The sequence below is a fragment of the Nesoenas mayeri genome, assembly GCF_963082525.1.
Source record: "Nesoenas mayeri genome assembly, chromosome: 1".
Lineage (NCBI taxonomy): Eukaryota > Metazoa > Chordata > Aves > Columbiformes > Columbidae > Nesoenas > Nesoenas mayeri.
The window spans coordinates 79,727,631-79,750,195 of record NC_137541.1 but is presented as its reverse complement, the minus strand read 5'-3'; the positions used below and the strand labels follow the sequence as shown (position 1 = coordinate 79,750,195).

Genomic DNA, 22,565 nt, shown 5'->3' with positions numbered 1-22,565 from the left:
AAAATGTTTAAATAATCTGAAGAGAGATTTTTTTCATTTTTCTTGTCTCATTATAGGCCATTATCTTGCTATAAATATATGCAGCTTCTTGATTGAACTATATGTCAGTATAATCATGCAAATTAGAATTTTTAAGTGCTTATAATTACCTAAATTTAATTCATTTTGGCATCATCTATTGATTTTACTTGAAGCAAGCACTGCTCCCAGCTCTGTCAGTAATGCATTATCTCACAGCAACCTTTCAAGCACTTACTGAGACATTTCAATTGACAAAATTCCATAGGGGGTCAGGATTTCATCATCACTAATAGCTATTGCATGCCACAGATGTACGATGTGCCTCAGACAATATTTGCTTGCTTGTACCATGCTTTGAGATGTTTTGATGAAAAGCAAGAGACAGCTGTGTCTAGTAGCAGTTTTGTTCAAATTAGCCTCCATTGCACTCCACCCAGTCAGGACAGCAGTAGCTCCTGTGAGGCACTCATTATTTCTAGAGACCAGGCCATTAATTTACCGTTGCCTTTGGTTGTTTTTTTCAGTTGTTTTTTTGCAACCCCTCCCAGCCCTCCCCCCACCCTTTTTTTTTTAATTAATGATGTTAATAATACCACTCTTAACTCACACAGGATTTGCAGTGCTTGGCTCATTAATGCTTTTTGAAGCCCTTTCAGGTCTTCTGGTGGAAGGAGCTGTAGGGCATGAGAAGTCAGAGTCCATGTTTAATTAAGATAAATTCCACATAAAATAGATTGTGATTTTCAGAATTTCCTGTATTCTCAGCCAGAGTGAGATCACCAAAGAAATTAGCAGCTTCTTTGCTCCCAGTAAAACTGTATGCTTGGGCAATATTTTTTGTGTGCATGTGTGTAAAATAATAAGACCTAAGACTTCTCAATGCTGTATGGATTCTCATTAGATCAGTCTTTTGTACTTCGTCCACTCACTCCCAGCCAAAGTTCATCATTAATAGACGTGGGTGAAAATGAAAAACAGTATGGAAAATATTATCCTGTCATGTAATCTGATTATTGAGTGGAACAAATTGTCTAGGAAAAATAATTTCTTATTTTCCTGACCCAATTAAACAGTCAATAATATCAAGAATTATTTATTTTTGTTATTGGTGCTACTGATCAATATTTAAAGATGGCACCATTTTTGGAGGCACTGTATTAGCCTGATGTTTCATATATGTGACACTGTTATTCTTCTCTCTCATTTTCTTTTTCCCTGAAGTCATGTTCTTATTTTACATCCAATGCTTTTCCATTAAAAATCTCCTTCATCAATGCAAATGCTCCAAGTGGAAACATCAATGTTATTTTTAAGGTATGTTCTTCCTCTAATCTTCAGTTCATTTTGTATGCAAAGTGTTGATTTGTAATTCTCCTAATTTATATTAGTCCTTGAGCCTAAGGATGTTAGATTTGGCTCTGCTGTTCACTTTTCCCAGTTATTTTTAATAGCAGAATTTATAACGGAATATGCTGAGGCAATGAACTGAAGTATCAACTTTTTGATTGGTAGAGAATCAAACAAGTTCTTGCAATTCTTTTTCTTAGTGGACACAACCTGGATAAAATACTAAGTTTATCTTATGAACGTAGTTTATTTATCACATTGGAGTCAGAGGGCAAGTCTAAGAGGAGAGATAATTCAGAATGTCTGAATCCAGTAGTCTTGTACGTATGCATCTAATGTATCAAAATACTGGAGTGTTAGAGGATGCATTTGCTGCACAGAATTAATGCAGCCAGCACAGAGGAGTGACCTGAGGAAGAGGGAAGTGGAAAGAACTGCAGAGGAATTCCATCTCTTCAGAGTTACTGAGAGGACATGACTCTGAAAGTAAACTCCAATTTATTTTCCAGTTGTCACCTTCAAAGCGTCAGAGTTGATGAGAGTGCTGTGTCCATCCGCAAAAGAAAATAATTGTAATCTAAAGTTACTTTGAAAGAAGAAAATGTCTTCCATAGCAGTGCATGCTGTTTTCAGAGAATACTGAAGTTCATAAAATGGCTGATGGATAGAAAATGCTCAGCGTTGCAAAAAATATTATTTCTCAGTCTTTTGCAGTATCATGTTCCAAACCAAAAGGCTAAAAATTGATAAAAATAAATAAAATTAAAAGGATAAAAGATATTTCTAGGCCTTCTTGTATTAAATTGACTTTTAGAGCAGCTGTGATTCTCAGGAACAGAAGTATGCTTTCCAGGCATATTTGGAGGAGGCTAGCAATGTTAAGTTGTTCCGGTTCTTATGCTATTTCATCTGAGAATCAATGTTAAATAGACAAGCTCCTACTTACTTGAGCAACTTCAGCAAATGCCTACCTGTGCAGCATTTAAACATTTGTGCTGGTTTTACCAAGACAGTGTTTTCCCTGCTCGGTAACATTCAACAAACAGCCAGCTCTCCAGTTGCTGTAGAAGTATTATAGCTGATGTTGCCTTCCCTTGTCAGCAAACCATAGTGCTAAAGTATCTTTTACTTGTGCTGCAACTCCATTGTTTGTTCATGGTGGATAATGCATGCATAAAATTGTAACCACTGGTGTCATACTAAATTGTCTACTGACTCTATACGTGAGGGAAGAAGGGAAGATAAGTGGAGAGAACAAGATTTTTCTCATGTTTGGGTACTAAGAATAATTGATTTGAGTTAAGATTACCTTTAAATGAAAGAAATATATATGTATATATTTTTAAAGAATAGTTACATGTCTTTAAGTATTCATTTCATAGCATTAAATGTTCATTGATTGGAATGCTTGTACATAAAGAGTGTAATAAAAGAATAGAGCACTTAAAAATACCAGTAAAAGTCACATGTATTTTAGATGAGGTGGGGAGGAGGTGGAAACAAAAAAAGCAGGCCTTTTGTTTTCACAGGCCATTTGCTCAGCCATGGTTGAAGATAATCTCTTCATTACCTCTTGTGGCTACAATTAAAGCCCCATTTCACTAAGATTGTTGTTTGACTGGCTCCGTGGGGAGAGCAGTCAACACAGCATCACTGTTTGAAACTGAATATGCATTATATCATGGATAAAATATAAATTCGTGATAAAATTCCCTTTCAGTCTGCTGCAAATACCAAGTTGTGAAGCTTAACATTAGACAAATGCTGTCATTTGTGAAAAAGGATCTATCATTAGGTAGACTTTAAAATGTAACTAAATTAGGATCCTACCTCCGGACTAATTTTTCAAATTCTAATAATTATATAGGAATAATAAGCAGAAAGGCTGCTGTTAATCAGGGAGCATTTGTTACCATCTCAGTGGCTGCCAGAACTGTTTCTGCCTATGTGCCCCATTTACTCTGTCCTCTTCTGATACAGAAAGATAAGTAGCAACTTTAAAGAGGGGTTTACTGTAAAATGAATGCAGCTATTTTGGTGAGGGAAAAAATCTAAATGAAATAGCATGTTATTTCTATGTGGCATTGAAGTTGAAACCTGAATTTTTTGTGCAATTTTCACAGATAGGCGATGATCTACGTCAAGATATGCTGGTTCTGCAAATTATTCGAGTGATGGACAACATTTGGCTCCAAGAGGGACTGGATATGCAAATGATCATTTATAGGTGTTTATCTACAGGAAAAGGCCAAGGTTAGTTTTACATTATGAAAGTTACCTGTATTACATTATTCATATCTCATGTAAACAGCAGTATACGAAAATCTACCCTTTAGCTTTTATTTTAATGGGTGCCTTATTTATATTCCCCCCAAAGAAAAAAAAAATGCTCAGAACTTCTGTTACTCAGGCCCTAAATTGTATACTTGCCTACTCCTGCATGTTCATTTTGTTTATTCATTCTGCCTTTCCAGAATACGTACCACCAAACTCATTGAGTTTTTAGTAATGTAGGCTAGAATTTTCCGAAAGCCTCAACACCATCAGCTTGCACCAGATACTTAATGGTAACTTCACACGTCAAAAGGAGAGGTTTGGAGAAAATTTGCTATAGCTACTAAAGTTTTAATCCAGTGTGATCCTTCACAGATGCTTAAATTAACCTACTTGCATGTGGCTGCGCAAAGTACCTGTAGACAAGTGATGACAGCTTTGCAGTGTTGATTTTGAAATATTACTCTTGTGATTTATGCTGCTTAGGGCAGGCCTGACTCATCTGAAAGCTTTATTTCCCTCTTTTATGGTTGTTATAGCAGAGCTGTAGCAGAGATACCAATTGCTTGCTACAGAAATTTACTGACAGCAATAAGCTTACTATTTTTTACTGACTCTCCAGATCTTTTACTAAAAACAATCCTTGCACAAGTAGAAGACTGATGTATTCAGATTACCTGCTGTACAAAAACCAAAAACTTAAAAAAAAATAAAAAAATAAAATCATTGCTTTCTGAGCCACAAAGAGGAAATGAGAGAGGATGAATGATCTGGAGGAGATAGCTAGGAGAAAACAAAGTTGAATTCACAGACGTGGTGGGTGGTTAAGGTGACCTGGAAAAGACTCCTTCCTTCTTTGTAGGGGTTGAGGTTAAAGCTTGAAGGCTTCTACTTCAAAGGCAAATAATACAAGAATACCATTTCTGAACCTAATATTATTGTCTCTTTTATATACTAACACTTAACTTGATTTTTGCCAAGGAAGATACAGGGATCATCTGCAAATAATATTCTCTGCCTGAAAGTCTCTCAGTGTCAGACAGATTTTCCTGACAATGTCTTTCCTTATGAGCTACGTAAGTGTTAATATAATTGATTTACAGTTGATGATTAAGGATAAAAGGACCATGTGACATACCTGTAACCCACATAGGACGTACAAAAGTAGTCTTGTACATGCAGGTCTTCCAAATCCCAGGCTAACGACTTGCTTCATGGGCCACCTTTTCTATACAAGGCAGACAGCAAGTGATAATTTCATAGTCAAGGGAACACAGAAATCAGGTTTCATAGAAAGGTGAAAAGCAGATGAAGCACTGGTAGGATCCCACTTTCCAGGCAGGGTATGATAGAGGAGCCTGTCACTAACTGAGATTGTTAAAGGAAGCCCTTCCTGTAATGTGAATTGTGGGATGACATGCCAGGGGACCACACACAGGGACAGGGACAGAAGGCTGGCAAGCCAGGTCTCAGTTCCAAAACATTGAATTAAGTGCATGCAGTAGAGGCAGAGGATTCAAGTGAAGCAATGAAAAATGCTTGGCTTCTCTCTGTGCTTCAAAGTGCCAGTTTATGTCATCTTGGATCAGACTAATTTCTGCACCATCTAGTATCCTCTCTCCCAGCTGTGATCAGTATCACATACTGCCAGAATATTTGTGGAACATTCTTGGCAATAAACACATATGAAATAACTTTATATTTCATAGTAAGTATCTGATCCTATATTTTATAGATTTTTGGGCATTTGTGTCCATATTGTACTCACTTTGAATCTTGTTAAATTTTTGGCCTTGTTGGTACCTTCAGGCAGTTATTTCCTCAATATTGTTATTGATGTTTTGATTTCTGATTTGCAGAACTGCCACTTTTTACTAAATGTCCTTTGGTGTTTTGTCTCCAAAGAGAAAAACAATCCTGATCTCTATTTTCTATTGCATTCATTATTTTAGAAGCTTTTAAGCATTTATTTTTTCTGCATGGAATGATCCAACAATAAGCCATATTCGTTGATGGTCTTCATATTTTTTAAAGTTGAAGGTTTTTCATTTGAACTCTTCTTCTGTCTGATTAGGATTGGTACAGATGGTGCCAGATGCTACTACACTAGCGAAGATCCACAGGGAGTCTGGTCTGATAGGACCATTGAAAGAAAACACAATTAAAAAATGGTTCCGTCATCACCATCCTCTGGAATCAAGTTACCAAAAGGTAACATCATCATGAAACTTATTATATATTTCATGTTTTACCATAGGAAAAAACCCAAACGAAATGACAGTAAGCAGCAAAAACAAATGACTCAGACACAAGACAAACAAATCAAATGCGTAGAAGCCAGTGAATTGACTTAAGTGCCACTGTCTGTCTAAGGAGATATTGCTCTGAATCAGGTGCATTGTAATAGATTTTCTATAAAAATATCATAGAGATGTTTTGAAGTTTACTACTAAAGTGAAGAGAAGCTAAGTTGAAATTAAGTAATGAACTCAAAAATGTTTCTTTTTTAGCTCAGCTCTCTAAATACTTTATTTAAATATAACACGTGCAAAGTCTCAGTGGATTTCCTGTATTTGGAAATAACCATGTCAATACCTACAGCTTTAGAAAGCTGTTTTATCAAAACTGCCTAGTCATATGATATGTAAGATCATGCTTTTCATATCACACTGTGGGATGCCATATAATACATCTGGTTTTATGGAAGCAGAAATTATGCATGAGCCAAATATTTTGAGATTTTATTTATAGAAGCAGAAGTTTCCCCGGCAACTCTTTCTATTCTTTCTTTATTGTCTGAGCATGTTCTGAGGCCCATGAAAAACCTTTTAATGTTTGTGTTGCTGGTTCAATTTTTAGAACCCAACTCCATGCCCACAGTATTTACCACTGTGAAAATAAATTGCTTTTCTAACAGTCTTAGTAGATGTATAGCATAAATATGTTTGAGAAACTTTAGTACTTTTGTAATTAGTGTTGCATTAACAGTGAGATACTACTAGTTGTTGATTGAAACTCTGATTTCTTGCTGCTGTTTTTAAAAAAGTACCATTAATGTGAAATATTCTAAACCCAATTTCTACCTATTTTCTCTCAATTTTTAAATGTATGAAATACAGTCCAATCTGATTGCATAGGGCATGCATAAAATTACTACTCTACATTCACCTTGTTCTCACTGGTGAATAAACCTTTCTCTTTTACTCCTTCATAATTTTTTACTCATACAATACTATTTCTAAGGTGCTCAAAGAGCTCATGTGGAATAAGCTTTAATGTCCTCGTTTTATAGTTGAGTGAACAAAATCACAGAAAGCTTAGGTGTTTTATCCAAGGTCACCCAAGTGAGTAAGTAGTACAGTTAAACATAAAATTCACCAAACTCTTGTGATGTGGCCTAAGTCTTCCACAGTGCTGTCATCCCTATCAGCCATCACAGATGACACCCTGCATTTGCAGGGAAATCCTCGATGCCGAAATAATGATTTAACTTGGCTAATGCAATTTTTGTCCAGATAACAGTTTAGGGTTGTTTGGGTTTCTATATAAATGAACCACATTGTGATTGAGATTCATGGGAGATTAAAACTTCTGAACAAGAACTACATTTTCAGTTCGTAAACTGTAGTAGGTAAGATTAAAAAGAAAACAAGAGCTATTCCTTATCCTTTGGGATAGAAAAGTGATCATTATTTGAATCAGGAATACCTCTCCCCTGAGAGAGGATACCAAGTTTGTGTGTTGTCAAAAAGGTTGGGTAGATTTTTCTACTAGGAGAAGTTGCATTTTTTATATACTTCACACTGAAGTTAGCAGAAAACCTGAAATCCTCCTATGAGTGTCTGATGAGCAGATCATTACCCTGAACATTTTCCTGTGTCTGCCATGGGCACATTTTTGGCAAACAGCAATGCCACAATGTAATATTATAAAGAGATTAATGAGATAAACCTGAATGAGCCAATCTACTTACATGAAGCAGACTAACCATGAAAGCAGGCATCTCCACCATGTAAATGAGCATCAGATGAATAGGTTATATTAAACACAACTGCTAGGCTGGGTTTTGGTTTAATCACTCTCGTGTATCTCCCTGCATGATACTGGGTTTGATCTCATAGTCTATTCAGATTCGCAGATGCTATGAGCAGAAAACTATTTAGCCTTTCTTTGTTTCAGTTCATTTCTGTAAAATGGGGTTTAATTCTTTGGGCTGGAATATTGTGAGACTTGATTAATTAGGATTTGAGAAAGGTAATGGAGTTCTGGACAAAAAAGAACCATGTAGGTACAGAACAGTACAATGTGTGTAAAATAACCTTTCTTTGCAAAACAAATGGTTACATTTGTAGATTTCCAACTAATTTCCGAACAATTGTTTTCACAATGTACTGCCCGCTACTGAACAGAAAATGTCAGCTTCCTGCCAAGAAGCTTTCTTTTCTTAGGTACATTTCACCTTAGAAGTTTTCCGTAGAATTCTAAGTATCTGTAAAACAAAAGGTGAAAACCTCATGCATAAAATTGTTTTTTCATTGTTACTTTGAAATTCGCATATTACTTGTTGGAGTACCATTCCTACCAACACCTTGCTGTTACAATTTTAGCAACATAGCATTTATAGAACTACAACTTTTAGTTTTCTTATTAGTGTCAAAACCAAACACATCTTTGTAAATTTCCAGTAAATGCTTTTGTTTTACTAACTAGGCAATAAGGAATTTCTTTTATTCCTGCGCTGGCTGGTGTGTTGTTACCTTCATTCTGGGAGTCTGTGACCGACACAGTGACAACATAATGCTGACAAGTGCTGGACACATGTTCCACATAGATTTTGGAAGATTTTTAGGTCATGCACAGACATTTGGAAGCATCAGAAGGTTAGTATCTACAGTAACACACATATTAAACTTTAAAGCATTGTTCCAAAATTTCACAGTCCTATCAACACCCATGAAAAAAGTAGAAGTGAGATAATGCTTTTTTTCCTTTCCGAATTTTCCAGAACAACATCTTTTTGTTGTTCACAAAAACCTCTGAAAACATAGGAATTACTGGAAAAGGAATTCAAATGAGATGTTGGAGATGCCCTTTCAGTCTAAAACAAATTTCTAAATACCTTGTTTGGGCAGAGATTTGAATGATGGAATTCAGTAATGACCAGAACAGTAGACTGACCTATGCCAAAATAATTTTGATACCTGTTATTTTTTTCTAATAGATAAATTTTCCTATGATGGATACAAAACTATAGATGTACCTAATTGACCATTTTCTTCCTGTATTCAGAGAAGAGACTACATTTTCCAAATAGACATGGAGAATAATTACATTATGCTTCTGTGGGTAAAACTGCGATTTTCTCATTATCTTTTGAAGTTTTACATCTAACTGGACTGAGCTCAGGGACTGTTTTGCAAATGTCTGATTTTACCTAAACAAGACTGATTTTTCTGTGTTTATATCTATCTGTGATGTAACTGTCCCATGATAAAGATAAATACAATAATGTGATCCTATATTCTAGTTCCTAATGTGAACATACTAGGATGAATGAATTGTAATGGAATGAGAATAGTTAGGATAATGCCAATATGTGCAAAACACAAAAAAGCTGTTGTGACAGAGTACAGAATGGATAAATGATCCCAAATTCCTCCGTGTTTGCTAACAATTTCCAGAATTATTCCCAGAATTAAGTTTGGACTAATTGTTCCCTTTTTTTTTTTTTTAAATTATTTTTTTTACATTTATTTTTTTAAGCTGGCCTTTGACTATTCTAGACTATCTCAGTGTGTTAGACAGAAATAACAGTGTGGGAGTATTGATATGAGAGAAGCTGATGGGGATAATAAGTACTTCTAAGCCAGGCAGTCAAAAGATTTAGTTGCAGTGCTCAGAATTATCATCAATCATTCAAGATCTGCTCCCTTAATCCTACTTATTTGCTGTGAAAGAATAAAGCAGAACAGAGTAATGAAAAAAGACACTCATGCACACTCTGAGTCAAGTGCTGCATCCCTCACTCCAGCAAACTTCCTTTTAGAACCTAACAGGAATTTTCTTGAGCAGTAGTTTTACATAAGCAAAAAATTACCTAGTTTGAACGACAGGATGAAGCAAATATAGGGTGGACACAACAACCAAATTTAGACAGAAATGACGTAATAGCAATAATAAAAATAGATATTAATTTTACAGTTTTATAATTCAGTCATACTACACCTTCTTATAAAGTCTAAGAAAATGGATTAAAATATAGTCACTTCCATACACAGCAGCCATTTTTTCCTGTTTGTCCATGAAATATATTGCTTTAAAACTATTAAATAAAGTAATATATTTTAGGGCCTCCATTCATAGAGTGCACTTTTGGTTCTTTAGTAAAACTAGTACTCGTACTGAACAGCATGTTGTGAACATCATGGGACAATGCTCATCTTCTTCATACCTACGTGCAACCGAGCTGATACAATATCGATGGCTATAGTTCTCATGAGCTGCATGCACCTCCATTAAATGTAACATTTTATTTGTAACCCAGGAATACAGGGACGTCACGTTTCTACATCCCATAAATTTCAGGCTTTCTCAAAATTTGAAACCCTCAGTGCCATTTGTATCTATTCATTCCCACAAGGCAAGTCCTGAAATAGGCTTAGCCACTGGTTTCTTTAATAGCTCTTTATCTTAGGCTTTTATTTCAGTTCTTTACACCCTCAACAGTATCATACTCCTAAAATAATATTGCTAAAAGAGCAGCACAATGCTTTCAAATCTTTAGAATTGTAAGTGCTGACCATTAGGGTTTTGTACTGTAGATGCTATACACATGCTTGTGAAGTTCTATAGGTGACTTTAAAGGATGAAAAGTATCCAATACAAATCCCTATACATGCAACTGGTCTTCATGCACATTACACAAACTCCTTTTTTTTTTTTTTTTAATGGAATCTATGCAAATTAATGAATGCTTATAGAAAAGGAGTCCCCATCAAAACTGCTTAAAATAATCATTCTTTTGAGAATATAGAAAGATAACTTGCTTGCCACAGCTGTCCATTTTCTGTTCTCAGGGACTGCTTTTTGCCATTGACTTTTATTCCCCAGAAAGCTTCATGAGGATAGGTCCTTTCCCATATTCTGCATATGCAGCATTTCTTCTCATGCAAATAAAGTGAAAGGCAAGCATGGCAGCTTTGAAAATTGCATGCTGCATGCATGGGTTGCAGTTCTTTCTATCAAATCGAATACGAGTCTTCAGAGAACCCTTTGAAGCTGCCATGATTCATGGAGTCGTACTTGCTTTTGTATTCATGATTGTATAACACCTAAAAATCTGATTTTTTTTTAACTTTCTGATTCCAACTCCCATCTTTAAATTATGTCCATTAAAGCTACTCAGTTTTGAGTCCAACGCACAAATCAGTGGCTTAACTCTTGTTGATTTCAGAAGGAAGAGGAATCAGGAACTTACTGTCTTTTCCAGTTCCATGTATCTTCACAGTGTAGCAACTATGTTTAATAATACTAATAACCTGTCTTTACATGGGTCTAGAAACTGTTTCAGAAGCATTGGATAGACATGTATGATGTATGTAAACGACAACATAGCAACAGATCTTGGCAGAAAAATTATTCCCAAAGTCCCACAGGGTAATTTCCTACTGAACCATGAGATTTCATTATCTTTTTTTTTTTTTTTTTGGTAATAATTTTGGATTGCACATTTTGTTAGTGTTAATTAAAATACTCCTCCTTTCATTCTCTAATCCAGCTGTCACATTTGACTCTTCATTCCCCTAAGGCAATGAATTCTGCAGGTATACTTCAAGCTGCATGAAGAAACTTTTCTCATTTAATTTCATATATCCATCTTCTTCTTTATCTACTGAGTATTCTGTGGTAATCATCTTAGACCAACTCTAACTGAAATAGGTGTACTATTATCCAGCTAATCATATGGGACCAGGTCAGTCATCGAATGGTACAGAAGAAGGTGTCTGGCTCATGCTTATACCTCCCATTCTTTCTTTACTTTTGTTTTCTTCTTTTTAGTTCTGACCAGTTCCTTTTGAACATTTCTTCTTTGGTGAATTAAGCAACAAGAGATTTATTTAAATCCTGTGCTAACTGAACTAATCCTAACCTCAGCAGTTTCATCCTCTCCACTACCAGTCACTTCCAGGACTGTCATCTACATTTTTTCAGTCACTGATATGTAGTCTGAAACCTGATGGCAACTTACGGAGTAGTCCAGTTCATGGCACACTGTATATTCATCTTTTGATAAGCTAGGTGTCCATTTGTTTTTGGTTTTTTTAATACTCAGTCATTCTGATTATTTACTACATTCACTGGCCTTTTTTTTTCCCTGATCTGAATGACAGAGACTCTCTTGTCTCTTTTCCAAACTAATATTGTGTCTTAGTGTGGTTTTCCCAGAAGTTAAATCTGCTAAGCTGGTTTTCTTCTACAAAGTTAATTACTAGAGGCAGCCTAACTATTCCATTGGGAAATTCCAGTTTTTTGAAAGAAGTTTATGAATATGGGAAAATTATATTTCCCACACTTTCTTTTTATGTCAGTGTTTTCCTATACTGAAAAGCACTAAAGAAAATCTGAGCATGTAAAGAAGTAGAAGTGCCTTTTTAAATTTTAAAAGTAACACGTTTCATTTTTAGTGTTAATAACATAAAATGAGTGTTACTGTCTCACTGGAAGTGTTTATATGAAAAAAATACATTCTTTTCAGATATTTCTTGTTAGAAAAAAAAGTTGGCTGTATCCTGTCAGTCAGGAAAATATATGTTGTATCTATGTTCGTTGACTACTTGTTATCTATTTCATTTATTTTCTAAAAACAGGAAGAAAGGAATTAGAGAATTTTACTTTTTCTTTTTGCCTTCTTAAAGTTTTATTTAGGGTGCTCATCAAAGGAAGAGTCTAAAATTTGAAAGTAACACCTTAAAGTATAATAACTTTAAATTTTCTAAATTTGTACATGAAAGTTGTTTGACCAACTTGTATTAACTGCTGAAAGATTTCATTAACAATTTTCAATATGCCTATTTATTAATTAATTTTCTGCAGTTTCAATTTATTTTTCTGACATTATCATTCTGGAGTTATTAGTTGTTATTAGTTATTGTGGAGGGCATTCAAGTAACGCTTTTAGAAATCAGAGTAAATTATGTTCACTACCCACTTTATATCCTTAATTTCTTTTTGTCATCCTTTTCAAAGTACCATGACAGTTAAGAGAGGCATTGCTTTTCCCAGTGTCTGTACACATTTGACCCTATCCAGTTTCGTTCGACCAAGCTGGTTGTTCTTCTGCTGAATTGAGTTCTCTGGAACTCAATTTTTTCAGTAGTATTTTCAATGTTTTCAGTAGTAGAAAGATACTGTCAGTATCTTTCTTGGCTTTTCATTCATTTCAAGCATGACATAAACTGCTTTCCTATCTTCAGGAACAGCTTCTTTCTTGAAGGAGTTATCATGTGTTCTTGTTAACAGAGAAATAGCTAGAAATAGCTAGAGAAATTGTTTGATCCCTTCAGAGCCACCAATGGAATTCCCTCTGCGCAGATTTATTGCACATGAGTTGTTTAGGTGATTCCGTATCATCATCCTGCTTTAGAGATTTCTTCCTGCCCTTCCCTCCTTTTCTTTCTGCCAGTCACTCCATGATTTTTTGTAGAATGTGACTCTAGAGACAGGAAGTTCAACAATAAAACAGAAAGAAAAGGGAAAGAAGACATCATGTTCACTGTCTATTTAGATTATATTATTTCGTTTGTTATTCTTTTCAAAGTATAACTCTTTACAGAGGCAAATATTTTCTCTTTCCTGCTCCCATCAGAAACATTTTATTGCATCATCTCTTTCTCCAAAAGCTTTTGGTACATACCTTTTTCAGGGGAAGTTGTTCTCATACACAGTCAAGTATACATCAAGCACTTTTAAATTAATCTCAGTTGCTTGGTCTTGGTATCTTTTTCTATTTGTTCTGTACATGACACCTTTGTACTTCATCCTTAAATGAGTCGCCTGCCTTAAGGAATTTCTGTGCAATTCAGCTTCTTCATTACTGGTTTATTTCTCTGTTTTGCCTGGTGACATACAAAACCCCTGCAACAATTTACTAATGTGTATTCCAAATAGCCATCTCATAATGAAAAGACCTGTTATGGAGTATTTGGTGGGTGTGGGATATAAGACCACTTGTTCTGTTTATTTTAAGGCAACTTATAGGCAGGAGTTTTAAAATCTTTTTTTCAGTAGTGAAGGTCAGACAGAACACAAAAAGCAGTTGTCCAACAATCTCTATTAACAAGAAGAATTACTCCAATCTCCCTGTGAATTAACTCCCAAGTGTTTTATCAATAGGGTTAGTACTAAGCTCCTAACAAACCTGTAAAATTTGATAGTCTTAGAAAATGGTATAAGGCATCAGGAATGCTGTACTGAGCACTTTCAAAGATAGGTATTGAACGTGAAGTTTAGAAAGGATTTAAATCCACCTTAACGTTGTTATGCAGTCTCGTTCCTGGTGACTCTGTCTGCAGGCTGCTTTATATGTGTCTAACTGAACAGAGCTGTCTAACTCAGCTCAGAAGGTGCCTGAGCTGGACACAGGTTGCTTTTTAACTATCATGAGTCTATTGCAAATTTCTTGTTACAAGGTAAGCTTCCAGATGATCACCAGAGGCAATACACACTGCAAATGCGAGGTCTACACTAAGAACAGTGACCATGTCTAACCTCAGCTGTCAACATCTGTGTTAGCTATACTGTCACTTAGCAGAGTGGTCTTATAGGACCAGGTGTAATCAAATCTCCATGATTTACAAACTCACAAACTTCAATTATCCCACAATGAAAGGGATTTTAGTTAAGTCACATTCATTTGCACTTTGCACAGGCAAAGGGGCACAAACAAAGATACTGTGGCTCATTTTACATGGGGAATCTAGATGTTAACAGAATGATGAATCAAAGCCCTTAGCTTAGTCAAGGATTATAGCTTGTTTTCTACAGTATCTGGTAAACATGATTAAATCTCAATGTAACCAATTCAATTACCACAGACACAGATAAATCTTTCAAAACAGGCCAGTCCGATGTGTGAAATATTTCTTTCAATACTGATCAAAATAGTGGGCACATCCAACACAGTTATTTTACTTGAAATCTAACATTAACACTCTGATAGTGAAAAAATAATTGTAATAGCGAAGTTGATATATACATAAGAAGAAGTAACTCTACATATACATATATATCATATATATATATGTGTATGTGTATATATATATATATACGTAAGAAGTCATGAATAAATAAGACCGTAATGGTTTAAGAACTATCCTCAGTTACTGAAGCCATTCAGAAGATTATTTCTAGTTTGATGTTTCTACCTGTAAAGATAGATGTTAATATAAAAATAAAGTAGGTAAAACTGTAATAAAAAATGAGATTTCAAATTTGTGGTTAGAGAACTTTCAACGCAGTAGGTACCTCAAACAGCTGCAGAAATGGCAGAAAATAGATTTAAAACCATATTTTCTGGAATAGACTTGACTTCTGGTCATTCGGTTGAAGAATATAGGTGAAAAATAGAAGCTGCATATTTTGAACATCCAGCTCACGTAGTTTACGTAAGTCAAGGGTGCTCATGACATTCAGAAATCTTTCTCAGTAATAAGTGGATAAGATTCAGACGGGTTTACCCAGGGTGATGTCCAGTGAAAACCTCTCCAGGCAACCTTTTTCAATATTTAATCATCCTTGTAGTGAAAGGGTTTTTTCTTATGGCTAGTTAGAACCTCAGCTGTTTCGATTTTCTCTCTTACTTTTGCCTGGATCCATCTGTTTCATAACCTCCTATGGATACTAGAGTATTGCTGTTTGATCTCCTGAAAACCTTCTCATCTCCTAGGTAAACAGGCCCACCTTTCTCAGCCTCTCCTCATAGGCAAGTGCTCTAAATCCCAAACATCTTGGTGGCCCTCTGCTGAACTTACTCCAGTTTAGTGACATCTTTCTTTTTTTGGCAAGATATGAACAAATGCCAAGTAAAGGCCATCTACTGGCTGCTCTCTCATGAGTTCAGCCCAGGCTGCTGTTAGTCTTTATCACTTCCAGGGCTCATATTTGGCCCACCACTATTTCATACTCAGCTCGCTGTCCACCACCTGGAGGGCCTTGTTAGTGAATCCTGAGGCAAAGAAAGCAACACGTACCTCAGCCTTGTCTGTGTTCTTATGTCACTAAATCTCCACTCAGCAGCAGGTCCACATTTTCTTCATTCTCCTTTCACTGATGATGAATCAATAGAACTTATTATTATTCCATTTCATGTCCTCCACCAGTTATAAGTCCAGTTGAGCTTTGGCTTTCCTGACACCATTTCTGCATGCCCAGGCAGACTTTCTATATTTCTCCGTTGTGGCCAGTCCTTTCTTCCACTTCCTATAAGTGTCCTTTTTTCTTGGAAGCTTAGTCACTAGTTCCTGGTTTGAGCAAGCAACTCTCTATGTATGTTACTGGAAATAAAAGCTATTAAAAATACAGTTGAGATTAAATCTCTCAGGATAAATAAATCCTGCTTTTTTTGAGAAGCTGTTTCAAATTGCTAATTCACTTCTCACTTCTACTCCTTTTTATAGCACTGTAATTACTATAGGACAATTGAAGTTTAGAATAATTTTATTTAGACATGGATGGATATATGTATGTCAGGTCTGGGTGATTTGAGGAATAAAGTCTCAGCAAGTCTGTTTAGTGTTGGGCAGACATATGTCTGTGGAAGTGTTAGCAAGATTTTTTCACTAAAAGAAATAGAAAACAAAAGTTTTCTAAACAAATGTGAACATAGATTTACAGTACAAACCAGTGAAAATAGAAGTAGTATGAACTGTCATTGAAGTCAATGGGAAAACTGCTGTCAAGTCCAGCATTTACATTTTATACAAAGCTCAGAACTACTGCTCTGTTGCAAGATAACTTAAAAGATATTTACCTCATTTAGATTCTATGCTTGCTGAGGAGACTGTCACCTTCTGTAACAGGTTTGTGATGGGACTGACATCTTTCAATATTTTCATTATGAGGATATGTTTGTTCATTTTTTAGTAGAGATCTGTCGTAAGAGGTTTTGACTGTGATGAAAGTTGGGATTAACAGTGATAGGTAGCTTTTCAGAAAGGTATCTGAGGGTTATACTACAGACAAGTTAAATATGAGTCAAAAATAGAATATTGAATCAGAAAGAATTAAATGTGAAGTAATCCTTTTGCTTCACGTGTCACTGGTGAAACTTCAGCTGGAGTATTTTCAACACTTTACTTTTAGAAAGATTTGAATAAGGAGTCCAGAGAAATTACAAGGAGTCCAGAGAAAAGCAATTAAAATTATCAGACATCTGGAAAACAAGACTTATGACAAACGGATGAAACAATTATCTATGGAAGATGGAGGAAAAACATCATAACATTTAGTAAGTACATTTGAGGCTGCTGTAAAGAAGATGGGATCTTCTTGTTCCCTTAGGAAAGAAGAAAAATTAGTAGGATAAACGCACAGCAAGGTTAGGTTAGGCATTAAGGGAAAAACGTGAGGGGAGATACTGGAACAGAAATTTGATAGGGAGGTTGGAGAAGAACTCTGTCACTAAAAATCTTTGAGAATAGGCTAAATAAGCATCTCAGAAGCATGTTTATGGTTGATGCTGTCCTGGTAAGCAGAAAGATAAGGTATTGCTTGTGATTCCTTTCCAGGTATATTTTTTATGACTCTTTATGTGTTTGCTTGAGACTAATTGTATTGTGCTGTTGTTCACAGTTTCATTTTTAATATGTGAAAGGAATACATTTTTGCTTGTGGTTTTTTCTATGTCTACAAATACATATGATTCCTATGATTAGACATTTTCACTTGGCTTGCAGAATTAAGCACTCATGTTCATTTACTTTGTGTCAGTGTGTTCTTCAATAAGCTCTTGGCTCTTGCTGCTGGGCAAATGATGTCAGCATTCAAATGCTCCCTAAAAGCTTCTCCTGTTTTACTGGATACATCTAAATTCCACGTACTCATGCTGAATACTATCAGTCACTCCTGACACAGCCAAAATTATTTTAAAGCAGTCAGGGAATACACGGGGGCATATGCTGCTCAGCTGTTGTTTTTTAAATTGAAACAGTTAAGTATGGTTTCTCATGCACTTTCTACTATGTCCATATGACAGCTTGGACTACAACAGTTTTGATGTTGCATTACTGTGTGTGACTTGAACTTTTCCATAGGAAGTTTAGATTGGATCAGAGTAAAGGTCATTTGTTGCTGATGATCTCATCTGCTTTTTCGACTTAATGTAAAAGGAACTCAATGTATCATTCTTAATTGTTCTGTACCGTGAGATTCATAGTAGGAAAAACTAAAACCGTTGTTGACCTTACAAGCTTTGTTAATCAGTTTACATCCAGTGTTTCATAACAAACCCTGATGATCTTACTGGTCATCTTGGAAAGCAGTGTATTTCCAGCCTACAGTGAAGTCTCAGTAAATGTTCCCATCACCCCAGAGAAAGTTTATTTTTGCATGATGATCTCTTCAGTTACTTGAGTTTTCCTTTCTTTCCTCCCTCTCATGACATATCATCCAAACATTCTTAATCTCCAGAGGAAGTGCAAAACACATTCCCATGAAAATCTTAAATTTCTAAAAGCAGTACACAATAAAGAAACAAAACAAAACAAAACAAAACAAACTCATAAAACTAGCTTTGCTTCTCACTGAATCACTTGAGTAAACTCTTTTGTCATAGCCATAGTAAAGTATGAGTCTTTAAGGTCCAGAACTGCAATCAGGTTCTGTCATAAGTGGGTATATTGCCTTTTTGACTGATTTCTGTTATAAAACCAAAGAAATCATTAATGTCATCCAGAGCTTTAGTGGGGGAGTAAAAAAAAAAGAGAAAGAAAGGAAATAGTGAGCAAGCTGTGGTAAGGTAGCTTTAATGATTTTGGGAGGCTTATTGGCTGTAGATCTTTGATCTATATCAAGCCACATCAGATCGCTTAATTAGGCTTCTTTTTTTTTTTTAAAAAATGATGGTACCCAACATTACCAGTATACAGTAGGGATCATTCAATAATGCTTCAATTCTATATTTCTTTAGCACATCATGAAGAAAAGGGCTTTGGTCTTCTACAGAGATATGGTAAAAGGCTCATCATACCTATTTTTTTAAACTGCTGCCAGTCATTTCATTAATTTGATGGAAGCAGCAAGTTGTAATGGACACAGATTTCAGGCCAAGGGGCTCTTGTCCCATTGACTGTAACACAGTCTTTGGTCTTTGAACATCCTATGGATATAAAGTATTATAAGGCTTAGCTGTGATCTTGAGGGTATGTTTTGGACTAAGTAGCATTTCATGTTTATATCTTTCAGATAACTTCATATGAGCAAGTTACGTAGTAGACTTATATCCAAATGAGTGATATCTGTCATAGTTATTATTGCCAGGCCTTTGGATGCATTGCATATCTTCTGAATAGATGCCATCATGTAATATGATCTTGACAATGTACCACAAAGAAGGTTTAAATATAAAGAAGATTTAAATATAAAAACACAGGCTGTGCTTGGGTATAAGGTTCATTTGAATGTGTGTGTGTGTAAGTCAGAATGTTCATCCAGCACCAGGGTATACACAGAAGGTTGTGCTGCCGTCCAGCGGGACCTGGACAGATTGGAGAGTTGGGCGGGGAATAACCTAATGAAATTTAACAAGGGAAAGTGTAGAGTCCTGCATCTGGGCAGGAACAACCCCAGGTTCCAGTATAGGTTGGGAAATTACATATTAGAGAGCAGTGTAGGGGAAAGGGACCTGGGGGTCCTGGTGGACAACAGGATGACCATGAGCCAGCACTGTGCTCTTGTGGCCAGGAAGGCCAATGGCATCCTGGGGTGTATTAGAAGGGGGGTGGTTAGTAGATCGAGAGAGGTCCTCCTTCCCCTCTACTCTGCCCTCATGAGACCACATTTGGAATATTGTGTCCAGTTCTGGGCCCCTCAGTTCAAGAAGGACAGGGAACTGCTGGAGAGGGTCCAGCGTAGGGCAACGAAGATGATTAAGGGAGTGGAGCACCTCCCTTATGAAGAAAGGCTGAGGCAGCTGGGTGTCTTTAGTTTGGAGAAGAGGAGACTAAGGGGGGACCTTATTAATGTTTATAAATATATAAAGGGTGAATGCCACGAGGATGGAGCCAGGCTCTTCTCGGTGGCAAACAATGATAGGACAAGGGGTAATGGGATCAAGCTGGAACACAAGAGGTTCCACTTAAATTTGAGAAAAAACTTCTTCTCAGTAAGGGTGCCAGAGCACTGGTACAGGCTGCCCAGGCAGGTTGTGGAGTCTCCTTCTCTGGAGACATTCAAAACCTGCCTGGACATGTTCTTGTGCAACCTCACCTAGGCGTTCCTGCTCCAGCAGGGGGATTGGACTAGATGATCTTTTGAGGTCCCTTCCAATCCCAAACATACTGTGATACTGTGATACTGTGATACATTGTTTTCTTATGTAGGCTAAAACAGCCTCCATTGTTTGCTAATGTAAGTTTTCCCACACATTATGGATGGTGACTTGACTTGGCTGTTTGTAATTTTGCTGGAGTAAATTTTAGACTATCCCCTTCCATGTTTTTGTATTCCAAAGGAGTTTGTGAAAACAGTAAGGAACATTTTGCATCTGTGTGTAGACATTCAGTCCTGTCATTTTTTTTTTTAGAGTCCTTAATGTACTCTTCAGTGAGTAAGCATCTCCTCCCACTGAAACTTTGCTTTTTGATATTATCATGAGAAATGACTATATTGTTTTATGTATTTGTTTGTTTGTTTTTTAATTTCAATTGCAAAGTGTTCCCTTTACGAGCAGCTTAGACATAGGCAGGAACAAAGCTTCAGCATCTGATTGCAGGATTTACCTTTGTGGGAGAGGCTCTGATATGAGACCTTGAGCAAGAACAGGGAAAGCAAAATTCTGCGTTGCATTTTGCATGTTAGCAAGGGAGGACAGGCCTACCAGCTTAGAAGACAGTCTCAAATGATACTGAGAAGTTTTAAACGTTGTAAAACTGCATAAAAAGATCTTGAAAGGAAAATTAATATATAAATAATATAAATACTAAAATATTGGTTGTATGTTCAAATGGATCCGTTAGCAACACCAGTAAGACAATTGGCTAGTGTTGCAGTCATTGCATTATGTGGAAATTGGCCCACAGCCCAACCCAAAAATGTTAAACACCATGTTTCTTCCAGTAAAGTAAATTCTGATTCCAGTATCTGTTTGCAGCTCAAGTAGCTTCATGTGGGAGACTTGGACTAGCTCAGAAAGGGCTATGTTTTCATAATGTAATTGTGTCTCTTGATGCACTTGAACATCAGAAGTCAAATAGGAATTTTGGACATAATACATCAAATGAGACCTTTACAGCACTATTTTGATTTGGAATATTTTATGTCAAATATGTAAATGCAGAAAAGAAAAATATTTTATTTTGAAACACTCTCAAGATGCTACAGTGCTTTTAAATCAGGATTTAGGTTGGACTTCTGTCCATACATAAGTGAAAATATTAATGTTGCTAATTTTTTGGCTCTATCTCTCTGGCTTCAACAAGTTGACCTGTGTGACCCTAGTTACATCAGTTTATCTAATACTTAATGTCTGTTTTAAATGCCTCTGCTAAACAAAAGACAAGCTAAAAGATGAATTAATGAAGGTACTGGGGAAATCTTGCTTTCTGAAATCAGTAATAGCCACAGTTTTGTAATTCTCTGAAAGCACAAAACTACACAATAACTGTGTAACAGTCATACTGCAGCATAACTTACACTAAACTCACGTATTCCATGATACAGAAAAATGCGGAAGGAAAGAATAAGATTGACTATTCTGGACCTTCATCATTCCTAGTACTACCTAGCTGAAATTGAATAATATACTTTTAAAAAACCTTGATGCCCAGGGCTACTTTGAGGTGAGTGATACCCATAGGAGATCTGCTTTCAAAGTTATTTTCAATGCAAAACAGGAAGAACTTCCAGACATAAGAAAGGGAAGGCCACTTGAACATTTCTTGTGACTAGGACTTCCAGCTACAGCCTAGAATCTCATAGCAACTTGACTTTCTGTGATAGAAAAAGACAGGCATTTTTAAAGGAAAATAAGAAAAAATCCTAGGAAAGCTTCTGTCTCATTTATCAATGAAACAGCAAGCAGAGCAGGTTCAGACGCAGCCCATGTTTGAGGTTTTAGCAAGAAACAGAGATCCTCAAATTTGTTTCTGCATAAAGGCTTCTCAAGAATGTTTAGTTTACTCAAGTTCATTTTGAATTAAGGGTTAACATGCTGTGTGTATTTCCTTGGAATATAGCCCTCTAATCAGTTTACATGCCTCTATATACAACAGTGATGATGAGTAAATCACTGCAGAAGCTTTGACTGTGCAAGGATGCGGTATATCAGGCCTTTCTGAAACTATCAAATGATGGGATTGTTAGCAGAAGTCTAGCTAATCTGGTTTTTTCTGCAATAGCGTGCCATAGCCACTAACTATGCTAGTGATAAGAAAAAAAGGCAAGACATGGTATCAGATTCTGTACCTCATTTACTCTAGGTTGAACACAGAGTTAACTGTACCAAAACCAACACAACATATTTAGGCTTATTCTTTTCTAACTTGGGTCAGAAACAACAGTTTAGAATGGTGTATATTTAATGATAGCATCATATGTTGTATTTTTTTGTTGTTGGATTGTGGAGCTGTAGTTTTTTTTCTTAAATTCACTCCTTGCCTAGTGGGGAGTTGATATTTATATCCCGTCCTCTTTGAGAACAACTTTTAAAT

General features: G+C 36.1%; 1 protein-coding gene across 1 annotated transcript in view; it reads left to right on the top strand.

Annotated features, from left to right (window-relative positions):
• PIK3C2G (phosphatidylinositol-4-phosphate 3-kinase catalytic subunit type 2 gamma) overlaps positions 1-22,565 on the top strand; it is a gene marked incomplete at both ends in the record, with an annotated part of 210,870 nt that overhangs the window by 131,107 nt on the left and 57,198 nt on the right. Inside the window, 4 exons of the mRNA XM_080345859.1 lie at positions 1,243-1,335; positions 3,492-3,621; positions 5,717-5,853; positions 8,353-8,522. Coding sequence (XP_080201985.1) covers positions 1,243-1,335; positions 3,492-3,621; positions 5,717-5,853; positions 8,353-8,522 — 530 coding nt within the window. The remainder of the gene's footprint in view (positions 1-1,242; positions 1,336-3,491; positions 3,622-5,716; positions 5,854-8,352; positions 8,523-22,565) is intronic.